Below are 12,389 nucleotides of genomic sequence, written 5' to 3'. Positions count from 1 at the left end.
AGCTAGTCGGACTAGCCAATCGGGCCCAACAAGCCAACCAGACTAACTCGTAAGGTCCAACCCAACATAAACGGGCTCACATATGCCGAATGAATCATCTAATTGATCAATCAATACCCAGACCCGAATTCGGATACCTTCAGTCAGCCAGAGACTTTGAAATAGTTAAGGAACAAGCAACCCTTCCTAGAAAAGTTGGAAGGGAACCACTTAGAGCGAGTCAGAGAGATCAGGTAGGCGGAACTACAACAGTGGGGAAAACGACTATAAGGAAGACCATCGAGGGCTAATAACAAGGCATCAGATAACGAACGCTCTAATTAATCTCTTTGACTAGCACTATTTTCTCGAAACGATCCAGTCAAGCGAGTCGAATTAGTCAGCCTGACTGGACCTGACCAGATTGGCAAGTTCCGCTGTCACCACCGCCATCACCCTGACTATTATTCTATTTACTACTTTCGATTAACTTTTATTACGATCCGACTAACTTGAGCGTTGGAGTCCATTTGACTGACACCTCACCGGTGCTCCCAATTGAACTCTTATCTCTCTATTTGTTCTTGACAAGTTGTTGATGCCCGTTTAATCAATTGTAGGAAATCACTTCAACAAAAGTTATGTTAGTAATTGAATTGTATTATTTTGATTAAAATTTTATTATGGTAGCACCTACATTGCACGTGCCACTCTTACTATATATGAAAATTCATTTAAAGGAATGTATGCTTTATTTATTTTTTTAATTTAGATCTGATTCTAAAATTAATTATTTGAATTTAGATTTTGTTTTTTTGTTTTAATTTAGATATGATATTAAAAATATATATTACTATAATTTTAATATTTAAAAAATGTATATTAAATTAACTTTTTATTTTAAAATTAATTTTTAAAAATTGGTTTAATTTGAACCTTACACTAACAAAATTAGACGAAATTACTAATTTATTGACTTTGAGTACTTTATGTACTAAAAAAAGTTGGGTTTATGTTATTTATAAATCCTAAACATTAGATGTTTTTGCTGCAAATATCCATTTACAAAATAATTTATCAAAAATATCTTTTGAAAAAAAAGGTAAGTTACCTAACTTCTCCGAATATACATTTTAAATTAATAAATAACATTTTATTTTTTACCATAACACTCTAAAAGTACTTTTTTCCAAACATTCTCAACAATATTTTTTTAATGTTAGAAGCTAAATGCGACAGACCCTAGTAGATTTTGGAGAGTACAACGTCTCCCTTTTCCAAGATTTTCTCATTCTGTAAATTTTAATTTTTTTTACCCTAAATTGTCGTTTTCTCTGAATGATATCGTTTTCTCATAAATATGTCATTTCCTTGTCAAGTTGTCGTTTTGAAGAATGATGTCGTTTTTTGAAAGTATGTCGTTTTCTCAAATGATGTCGTTTTTTTATAAATTAATGTCGTTCCTGAAATTATATTTTTTTCTTAATTTTTTATTATTATTATTATAGTTATTAAAAAAAATAAAAAACACCCGCCACGAGAGCCTTCAAACGATATAGAAAGAAAACCTTCGAACTAAAAACCGCATTCTTTCTTTCAAAAAAAAAAAAACAGTGCGTCCTTCAAGCTTAGGTAGGAAGACGAACGGTACAGGAGGAGCTGGAAGAAGAAGAAGAACGAATCGCTTTTCTGGTTAAAAAATGTCCGAACATGCGAGTTCTTCGCCAAATACATGCCCACGTCCTCACTCGCTTCCTTCCCATTTCCGCCCTCTCATTTGCTTTGTCCAAAATAGCAGCTTTCTGCTCTCTCTCTCCTATCGGCGACATCTCCTACGCTCGACGCGTTTTCTCTCGAATTCCATATCCAAACATATTTTGTTGGAATTCCATGATAAGGGGTTGTTCTCAAATTGAAAACCCTTCAAAGGAGTCGATTCTTTTCTTCAAAAAATTGACTCAGAAAGGGTACCCGGGTCCAAATACTTTTACTCTGGCTTTTGTTCTGAAGGCTTGTTCGGTTGTTTTGGCCTCAGATGAAGGCCAGCAGGTTCATTCGCGTGTTTTTCGATCTGGGTTTGGTTCAAGTTCGTTTGTTCAAATGGCATTGTTGAATATGTATGCTAAATTTGAGGATGTCTGGCTTGCTCATTTGGTGTTTGATGAAATTACTGAGAAAGATTTGGTTGCTTGGAGTGCGATGATCAGTGCGTATTTGAGAGCTGGATTGGTTGATGAGACTTTTGGGCTGTTCAGAAAAATGCAAATGGCGGGTGTTGTGCCTGATCAGGTAACAATGGGTAGTGTTGTTATGGCTTGTGCATGGGCTGGTTCCTTGGACATCGGTAGGTGGGCTCATGCTTACATAGAGAAGCAAATGATTGATATTGACCTGGAGCTTGGCACTGCACTTGTTTATATGTATGCAAGGTGCGGTTGTATTGAAAAAGCAAAAGCAATTTTCAACAAATTGTCTGTAAAAGATACGAAAGCTTGGAGTTCAATGATTGCGGGATTATCTATTCACGGGTTACATGAAGAAGCTTTAAAGCACTTTGCTATGATGGAGGCATCCAAGGTAATGAAATAATAGACTATATAAGCAAAAAATATTTATATTCAAGCATTAAAGTTTACCTTAGTTAAACTTATCATGTAGCATCAAGTCTGCCACTAAACCAGTATCATATTGCTAAATCTTTTGTGCATTGTCATTTGGATAGGACTTTATCTTCACGATCCTACTTTTTGTGTTTTAGGTGAAGCCTGATCATTTAACCTTCACCAGCATTCTATCTGCATATGGTCACTGCGGGTTGGTTTCGGAGGGTCGAAGATTTTGGTCACACATGATTGAATCCGGAATCAAACCATCCACAGAGCATTATGGTTGTATGGTTGATCTACTATGTCGAGCTGGCCTCGTAAATGAAGCTTGTTTTCTTGTAAAAAACACGACCCTCTCGCTAAATCCAGTAATTTGGCGAAGCCTTCTTGTTGGGTGTGAGAAGAATAAATTGCTAGTAAAAGGTGAACTCATTGCTGAGTGTCTTCTCCAATTAGAACCACGAAATGCAGATAACTACATCCTCCTGTCAAGTTTGTACGCGTCAGTTTTGCAGTGGGAGAAGATGCGCCTTGTTAGAATGCAGATGAAAGAGAGAAGAATCAAACCCATCCCTGCCTACAGTTCCATAGAGATAGGTGGCATTGTTCACGAATTCAAAATTGGCGACTCATCCCATCCGAACGCCAAGGAAGTAAAAGAAGTTCTTGGAGACATATCTGTAAGGATCCGTGAAACTGGATACAAACCTAGTGTCACAGAGATACTACACAGAGTGGTTGATGAAGAGAAAGAGAACACTTACGGCGAGCACAGTGAGAAGCTAGCAGTTGCTTATGGATTGTGGAAGACAAAAGCACCGGCTGTAATTAGGATAGTGAACAATCATAGGATTTGTGGCGATTGCCATGAAGTGATGAAGATTATTAGCAAAAGTTTTGAGCGAGAAATAATTGTCAGAGATCGAGTTAGATTCCATAAATTTGTCGATGGATCTTGTACTTGTAAGGATTACTGGTGATTAAGAAAAGTTAAAGCAATTTTTCGTCTCATATTTTTGTTGTCTTGGAGGATGAAAGCTTCATCTAATCATCTTGTATGAGACCATTAAGATCTGATTTTTAGACATTTAAAAAGATCAATTACTCTCTAGGCAAAGCAACTTTTATTGCAAAAGCACTTGATGGACTACATAGCTTGCTAATACTATATGAATATCTCTACAACGGTAGAGAGAGACAGAGAGTTGTAAGATACACATACTACTAGAGACACGAGACATTTTTATTGCATACAAGTACTCAACAACACCAACAATAAAAGCTAATCAAAGCATGTCGTTTCCCAATAAGGCCCCTCTCATATTACAACAATGACATAACCCCATTACAAATCTTTCTTAATACGAAACTGACCAAGCCCTAACAATCTAAATGGTGAAATACTGCTGTTATTTGTTATAAGAGAGATTTTTAACTTAAACTTGGATTTCTATGTGCCATCTGTACATGTCCTCCTGTGGGACTGGGATGGCAAGGGTCAATAATCCACTGTCAGAGTCATAGTCAAAGCCAGTCTCAGAGTTGTCCAGGGAACAACGCAGTGGCCGTTGGGAAGAATAAGCTCCGAACCGTCCACATCCCCTGACCTCGAGAGAGATTGTGGCTGTTGGAGATCGATTGTCATTGAGAGAAGTGGCCAGCTCCGATGAAATTTCACCATCAAAGAGCTCTGGTTTCTGGGAAGCTTTGTGGACATCGCACTTCTCAATGGCACCGGATGAGTTAAACATCTCGAGCAGGCCTATTGGAGCAAATGAGATGTTGGATGCAATTTCCTACAATACAAAAAGTCAATGTCATTAACCAGTGCATAATTGAATGAGAGGGTTTTGAAAGGAGGGGAGGAGGAGACTTCCCTAAAACTCACCTTGAGAGGGCAGAAATGGAAAAGTTCATATTCGAGAACTTTGAGTGTCACTGGAATTGAAGCTCCTTTAGGTAATCGAATGACCTCCCCTGACATTCAAAGTTGGTTTCATATTGTCAGAATTCAAAGATCACCAAGAAGAATGCTATATAACTGGTTTGTGTTTCATAAGAAGTTATATTAGGCTGGATTAGTATTATAGTTTCATGACGATACTTGACACTGTACAACGTTAAAACTACAATACCTGATTTGTAGGAGTAAACTATTGCTTCTCCATTCCAATCAGCACCCGCAACTTGAGCTATAGAATCAACATCAGAAGCATGGACAGAGCCAGTGAGGGTACCAGGAGATGCGTCGTGGATTCGGGTCTTCTTGAGTTCCTTGCACCAACCAGCACCTTGGCAGTTGAAAACACCAAGGATTCCCGAGCACTTGTTCACATTCCATACTTTGAGCAAACTGCAAAAAAACGATCTCACATTAGGTTAGCACACGTAATGTGTCATCACATGGTTGTAAATAATTTATGGGAAAGAAAACAAACCTGGTTCCATCTCTAGCTGGATCGGCAAAGAGACAATCACGGGTTGGTCTCCCAGGTAACTGGGCACGGAGAACAGATCCATCAGGGAGGACAAGCTTTCTCAGGAGCTCAAAGTTGTGGTTTCCTGGCTTATCACTAGGAGAAAAAAATTGCAAAGACAAATAAGAATGACGTTTCATGTACAGCCTGATGAGACTAACAATTTAGAAAATTTGAATACCTGACATAGATTGCACATCCACCAACAGCGCGAGCTGCACCGTGATACTCTGCTGCTGGGTGTAAACTCTACAAAGCAAAGACATTATGTCAATACCATCTCTCACTTATAATGGTATATATTATCAAGTTTTCCAGTGAAAGTAGAAGTATCATTTCTACTTACATGGAACATATCCCAGTCAGGTTGCATAAATTCCCCTAGGAAAAGTGTATTGTAAGCCACAGAGGAAATATGGATGGTGTGGGAAGCAGGATCCCGAGGATAAAAGTCATCTGAAGCTCTCACAACAGCAGTCTGCTTGGCACTATAGATCCCATCAGTGTTGTGACACATGCATGCGATGCATCCATTGTCTGGAAAGTTCCGAGCAATTGAAGCCTCAAGAGCCTGGTGGTAGCTGCGGGTTAGAGAAACTCTACCACCATGACCATCACCAAGAGTCTCAATGATGTTCTGAACATCAACTTTAACTCCATCCACTCCGCATGATGCCAAGTACGAATGGAGCTCGTTGTAGAAGTTGAAAACTTTTTTTGGAGGTACCAGGCCAAGGCCATGGACAGACAAGCTGTCCATGACTATGTCCGGTTGGTTACCCATAACACCAGGGGACGAAACTGGATATGCCAAAGCAGTATCGTAGTGCTCCATACCAGATGCTGCTGGCTTCACACCACCCCAGTACCCAGCCAGAGCATGCCAAACATACACGAATCTGTAATGGATAGTAGCTTATCATTAGAATATTTGATGGCAAGATGATTAATTTATGTTCCTCTTTGGTTGGGAAACATTTTTACATATATACAATATGATAAAAATTACCTCAAATACTTGAAAAAGAACAAGCAGCAACTACAAGAAAGTAACAGCACAAGCAAATTGAATACAAAGAGGAAGTTTTTAGTCAGCTAGAAGCACTTACTTCACATTGTGACGTTGCTTAGCTTCATCCACGACATGTTTCAGGCCTGGAACCTGTTCATTGTTCTGGCCGTTCTTTTGGAACTTCTCATTCTCTTTTATACCTGTCAGTCTGCTTGCGAACCTGCAAAGCAATAGAATTACAATTGGTACTTGACTAGAAAGGTGAAATATCGAAACTTGAAGCAAATTTGCATGACAGAATAATAATCAAGTAATCTCTCATTATGCAAGCTTTTTGAAGTGTCTTGGCAACAGGTACATGAGAGAAAAGAGGAAAGATTCTTACTGTGCTCCTTCTTGGACAACAACATTCTCATCTTTGGGTTTACTTTCAATCTGTTGCCAACCATCATCTATGATAAGAAATCGTGGAGGTGTCCCTCCCTCTGATAAACTGCAATTATTTCAGATTAAAGTAAGTTTCTAATGATTCTATACTTTCAATTTAGAAATAAATACTACTCATTATAAATTGTCACAAGGCAATTACCTTTTGAGGCCTTCTTCAACACCCTCAGCAGTAACATCAGTGTAGAAGGCATCCCATGTACACCAGCCAAACCAATCAAGGAATGAAGGCAACTACAAAATCAAAAGAAAAGGTCTTGTAAGGCACCAAGTAACCATGAATAATAGTACTTGACAGGAGCAAGTTATTATGAAACAGAAAAGCTTTAATGCTCTCACCTTCTTCTTTTCACGATGAAGAAAAGTTTGCATGTGTTTCTCCACAGCCCTGTTTAATGGAATAGCAATCAAGGAATCGTCATTAATACCATAAATTATTCTACTTCAAAAGAGTAAAAAATTGCTCATGTGCAACTAACAGATCATCTAATTAAATGCAAAACTCGAAGCAGAAGTATCAAGGCATAAAGCAAACACTTACTTAACAGCTTGGTTAATGACTTCAAATGGATTGGTCCCAGCATGCATGTAGACAAGGTGAAGGCCTTGGTTGGTCTCAACAGATTTGTCTCCTGCAAAACCAAATCAACACACAAAAAAGTTTGTATCGGTTCTTTTGAACTCGAACGTTCCAATGTTTTTTATCTTCTCCAAATGCTACAAACTCCATTAATGTGATCCATTTGAAAGAGAATTCATTGCGAGTGCAATCTCCCGCCTGGATTGTGTTACACATGTTTAAGATTGGATGGTGTCCTTCAATATTGGGCAGTGAGATGAGACTGACTAACAAAGGAAGACAGCCCTAAGAGTGGAACTATATATGGGCAGAGTGCAGTGCATATAGCATAGAGTAGACCAATAATGATGGCCATGATCACTCACCACTCTCGAGGCATATCTCGATCTCATTCTTCTCGTTGCCTTGCAGAGCAGCACGGAACTGGCCTTCGAGCAGAGGCAGGAAGACTGTGTAGATGGTTGGTCCATCATCTTTCTCACCCCCTTCGGTATCTTTGCTTTCCACAAGCATGAATTGGGTCTCGAAAGGAATGTCCTTCCCACATGTACCCATTCTTTGAGTCATCCACCATAATTTGAATCGGAAACAACACATGAACCGAAGATCCCTGTCACATTAACATAGCAAAAACAAAAACAAAAACAAATGTTTTCAACACAATGATTACTGAGTTTCCATCTATACTTGAAGTTATAATAGTCATGTTATATTATTACCAAGTACTTACTCTAAAACGCCCATGGGAAAGACATGAAGTGACTTGTTATCGGAGGCGGTGGCACCAATAAAGGTTCCAGTAACAAGGCCCCCACTAGATCCTGGTGTAAGCACAATGTTGTCTGGAACACCAGTCAATATGGTCTTGCCTTGAACCACCAGGTTCCCATCGTTAATGTTGATGTTTGGTGTGACCGTCATGTTTGAGATTGAGCACCTGAGAATGTTCCCAAACTCAAAATTAATACCCGATGATACATATATATATATATATATATGTTTGACTTGACAAATATCTTTCCAGACCGAAATTGCATGGACCAAACATAAGCGCATTAGCTGCCACGTACCCAATTTAAAGATGTATATTATAAGATTAATCATGCAAGGAAACTCTTTATTCGAACAACCATTAAATTCACTCTCCAGAAAAAACAAACCATTAAAGTTACTGATATACTTTTTTCCCAGTGTGATGGTTATGCTGATGTAACTTTTAGCATTTTTACCTAGATCTAATTTTTTTACTTCTCCATTTTCTGAACAAGAAGTCAAACCTATTGGACAAGAAGTCAAACCTATTGGGAGTTCCGTAAGCTAAGAGAAAGAAAATATCTATTAAGTTTCCAATTCAGACATTAGCGACGTGTCTTTTTTCCGTGTTATCTCGGCATATATATATATAATTACTTTGGCTAAAAGTAAAGGCTTGTTATTATTATATAAAGCTATTTTCTTTTTCTTTTTTTATTAGAGGCATTATCGTTATTTATTTATTTTATTCTTTTTATCTATGAATGATGTAGTTTGTTCATTTCAATTCCAAGCCAAAATTTTCCCTTAATAAAAGAAAAGGCTAAAAAAAATATATTATGGAAACGAAATATTTAGGGGAAGGATTAAAAAGTCGAGAAATTGATAGGAAGGGAATATGGTGGACCTGGACCTGGACCACACTACGAAAAAATATGAGCCCAGAACTGTTTGTAACATTATTTTAAGGTGAAGCTAGGAAACCACTATCGAGTTATTCAAATATAGAGAGTGGTCTTCAGATGAACCTCACGAAGATACCAGAAAAAATAAAGAAAAAGGTAAGAGGAAAAGATTCATAAAGCTCCAACAAGCTCAATCTTCATGATTAAGACCAAAGAACAAAGTGTTTTAAAGAAGACACTTCACACCGACTTTAATTTCTCTAGATCAAGAGAAGGTTATTTGGTAAGTTAAATAAAACGGGAAATGAGACTCGATTTAGAGTTATTTAGGGGAAAATTAACTTTAATTGCTCTAATTAAATCGCCATTTTAGCAGACCCAGAACAGAACTCAGAGATCTTCTTTACAAATTAAGCAGATGTACTATTATTAAGGATTTTTTGTCCTCCTCCAATACAGATAAACCAGCTTCTATATCAGAAACTCACAAAGAACAAGTCATAATTTCTCACGCCCTTGAGAAACTCAACCTCAAAAATTCGCAAACATCCACAACGATCCTCAAGAAGTATCGGAACTCGAATCGAACAGAAAAAAAAAATAACAGAGCTAGCAAGAAAGAAACCTAAAATAACTTCTTCATATTCACCAAAACCTCCATCAAAACAATATTAATGATAACAAAAATAATCTACCAGTACCTGAGTATCTATAAATAGAATTTTCAGCGGGCGATGTTGGTCGAATTCAAAGAAAAAATAATTAAGAAGAAACAGAGCTCAAAAACTGATGAAGAAGAAGAAGAAGGAGAAGAAAAGGAAGGCAAACTCGAAGAAGGAATAGTCTCCTTCAGCGAGACGTAAGAGAAAAGTGGAAGATCACGGACTGACTCTCGTTACTCAAAATACAAGGTGTGAGGAGCAAACAATTTTGGAGCTCGTATTTATACCCTGTTTCGCGTTAAACTTCGAGCAACTTCTCCGTACTTGATCCTTCCAGATTTCGCCAAGTGGATTTACCCTCGGGATCTGTTTATAGATATTTAAAATAGAGATTCCTTTATGTATTATTTTTATATGTTAAAAAAATTTAACCTATTATATTGATTTAAAATGAGTCTCATTAAGTTAAAAAGTCTTGTGTTTAATTGTAGCTTTTGATATATTGTCATAAGAATAGAAAAGTCTTGTGTTTAATTGTAGCTTTTGATATTCCATCGTTAGCTCGATTAGTAAAAAGATTTGTGGAATCGATTTATGTAGAGGATTTTTAGAGAATATGGTTTTTATCCTATTATTAATGTGTATAAATAAGAGAATTATATATTTTTTTAATTTATATGAAAAATAAAAATAAAATAAGAAAAATATAATTAGTAGCTAACTAAAATATAAAAATGTAACATTTTTTTTATCATAGTTATATTTTATTTGATTTTGAAGGTGATTTTTTTTTTTCAATTTTTTTTTTCTTTTTTCCTTACTTATTTTTTCTTTTTTCTTTTTTTTTTCTACTAATTTTTTTCAGTATTATTTTCTTTCTATTTTTCCATTCTTCTTTTTCTTCTTTATTAATTTATCAAATTTTTTATTTCATTTGTAATATATTGTTTTTTTTTTATATTTTTCAGTTTTCTTTATTTTTTTCCCTTTTTTCTCCTTTTTTTTTCTTCTATTTTTTTTCAATTTTGTATTTATTATTTTCTTCTCCCGTTTTTTTAAATTGAAATTCGAGCTCTAATTCGGAGTGAGATTCCATATCATTTAATAATATACTAGATACAAACAACGTGCAGTATGCACGTCTGCTTAGTTTTATTTATAGAATTTATTAATTATTTTTATTAAATTTATATTAATGTCATGTAAATTTTAAATAAATATCATATTTTAATTAAATAATTTATTTATTTTTGTTTAAGTTTATATTTGTTCTAATTTTTTAATTTGAGAGTGACAACAAGAGATTATATATTATATGTTTAATATAATAATAAATATTATACGTGGATTTTAAATATATTATATAATTAATATGTGTAATGACGAGACACAATTCATTTTGTAAAAATAACCTCATATTTAAAAACAAATGAATGTATTGACTGAGTTATGAGGAGAGTGAGAATGTTTATGTTAGAAGAACCCAAACTCATTAAATATATTATTAATGAATGTTTCTTCTGTTTCATATTCTTGTATAATTAACATTCACAAAGAATAAAGAAATGGTGAAACTTGTCCCTAGGGATGGCAAAAAAACCCGGCGGATCAGGGCGGGTCGAAGCCCCGACCCGACGGGGCGCCCCTGATCCGAATATATCCGGGGCAATAACGGGGCGGGTCGAGATCCGATCCGACCCGCTAGTAATTGAAGCGGGTCGGATCACGACCCGACCCGGTTGTTGTTGTTGTTTTTTTTTTTTTTTTTTTTGTAATAATTTAAAAAAAAAACTAATTACTACCACTATTTAGGGTGATCAATGATCCAAATATATATATGTATATATATATAAATAAGACAGTATATTTAAGAGGGATAGAGAAGAAAATTAATGTTTTGCTTTGAAGTATATTAATTTTTTTTTTATTTTAGTATGCAAGACCATTTATAAAAAAATTTAGGTAGCTCATTTATGTCTAGTATGAGAGATTTTTTTGCCATTTATTTTTATATTGTAACATATTTTAAAAAATTAGTCTTTATTTTATTAAAGAAAAAGAAAATAAAAAAAAAATCTTACCGGGTCGGGTCTGACCCGCTCCATCACATCCGGGGCGGGTCTGACCCGACCCGCATCAATTGCCTTAACGGGGCGGGGCGGGTCAGGGCATAAGCTTAGCGGGTCGGGTCGGGTCGGGTCGGATCCGGGGCGGGGCGGGGCCGACCCGCCCCATTTACATCCCTACTTGTCCCTTCTCTTACACTTTCTTCCTTTTATTATTAATTATTATCATTTTATTGGCATGTTTTTGTATTTATCAAATTTATTATTTTTGTATTTTTTCTTCTTTACAAGATTTATTTTTTCAATTTTTTCTTTCCATTTTCCCATTAGTTTTCTTCTTCTTCTTTGCATTTTTATTCATTAATCTATTTTTTTTCTTCATCATTTCTTTTGTTTTGTTTTATTTTTTCATATATTTTTTAGTTTTCTTTCATAAGTTTTTTTCTTTTTCTTTTTTTGTACTTATTATTTTCTCATTTCATTTTCTTTTTTCCCTTTTTTCACACATATTTTAACATTACATAATTATTTTACTATTTTTTTATTTATTATATTTTATTATTGTAATTTTTTTTATAGTTTTTTCCACTATATGTAAATAAATTCAAATCAATTTTTTCAACATTTTCTTTTTACCGTAACTCTTATAGGAACACAAAAATTTGGAAAGAAAACTAATAAAAATATGCAAACGTGAATAGATAACCAGTTACCCTGATGAGAACATTCAAATCTAGAAAAAAAATTATATGAAGAAGATGGGAGAGAAGGGAAAGGGGGTGGATCTGATTTTTTTTTCTATCTTCAAATTTATGGAAACTGATTACCTTCCCGTTATTTGTGTGTATATTTCTGGGGTAACTGGTTACATTCACGTTCTTTGTGTGTATATTTCTGTGGGT

General features: G+C 35.4%; 2 protein-coding genes across 2 annotated transcripts; one reads left to right on the top strand and one right to left on the bottom strand.

Moving 5' to 3' along the window:
- Nucleotides 1-1,502: 1,502 nt before the first annotated feature.
- On the top strand, nt 1,503-3,581 carry LOC133831422 (pentatricopeptide repeat-containing protein At4g21065-like). Its single transcript, XM_062261701.1, has 2 exons — nt 1,503-2,556; nt 2,738-3,581. The coding sequence occupies exons 1-2, from the start codon at nt 1,690-1,692 to the stop codon at nt 3,563-3,565; spliced, it is 1,695 nt and encodes a 564-aa protein (XP_062117685.1). The 5' UTR covers nt 1,503-1,689; the 3' UTR covers nt 3,566-3,581.
- A 113-nt stretch (nt 3,582-3,694) lies between these two features.
- Nucleotides 3,695-9,681, bottom strand: LOC133831421 (probable galactinol--sucrose galactosyltransferase 2). Its single transcript, XM_062261700.1, has 14 exons — nt 9,461-9,681; nt 7,832-8,038; nt 7,467-7,711; nt 7,063-7,153; nt 6,861-6,909; nt 6,664-6,755; nt 6,460-6,567; nt 6,172-6,294; nt 5,409-5,961; nt 5,244-5,311; nt 5,024-5,158; nt 4,721-4,938; nt 4,474-4,562; nt 3,695-4,381 (listed from the first exon to the last, which is right to left on the bottom strand). Exons 2-14 carry the CDS (start codon nt 8,020-8,022, stop codon nt 4,022-4,024), a joined length of 2,322 nt encoding a protein of 773 aa, XP_062117684.1. The 5' UTR covers nt 8,023-8,038; nt 9,461-9,681; the 3' UTR covers nt 3,695-4,021.
- Nucleotides 9,682-12,389: the final 2,708 nt, after the last annotated feature.

Source organism: Humulus lupulus, chromosome 4, assembly GCF_963169125.1.
Source record: "Humulus lupulus chromosome 4, drHumLupu1.1, whole genome shotgun sequence".
Lineage (NCBI taxonomy): Eukaryota > Viridiplantae > Streptophyta > Magnoliopsida > Rosales > Cannabaceae > Humulus > Humulus lupulus.
Note: the sequence above shows the minus strand (reverse complement) of the source record. Positions and strands in the feature narration are given on the sequence as shown.

Bases quoted from the DNA above. Each gene is read 5' to 3' on its own strand.
- LOC133831421 (XM_062261700.1), bottom strand. From the start codon at position 8,022: ATGACGGTCACACCAAACATCAACATTAACGATGGGAACCTGGTGGTT. The intron at 6,568-6,663 runs GTAATTGCCTTG...AAATAATTGCAG, and splicing joins GTTGAAGAAGGCCTCAAAAG to TTTATCAGAGGGAGGGACAC. The intron at 4,939-5,023 runs GTTTGTTTTCTT...GTTTTTTTGCAG, and splicing joins CCAGCTAGAGATGGAACCAG to TTTGCTCAAAGTATGGAATG.
- LOC133831422 (XM_062261701.1), top strand. From the start codon at position 1,690: ATGCGAGTTCTTCGCCAAATACATGCCCACGTCCTCACTCGCTTCCTT. The intron at 2,557-2,737 runs GTAATGAAATAA...TTTGTGTTTTAG, and splicing joins CTATGATGGAGGCATCCAAG to GTGAAGCCTGATCATTTAAC.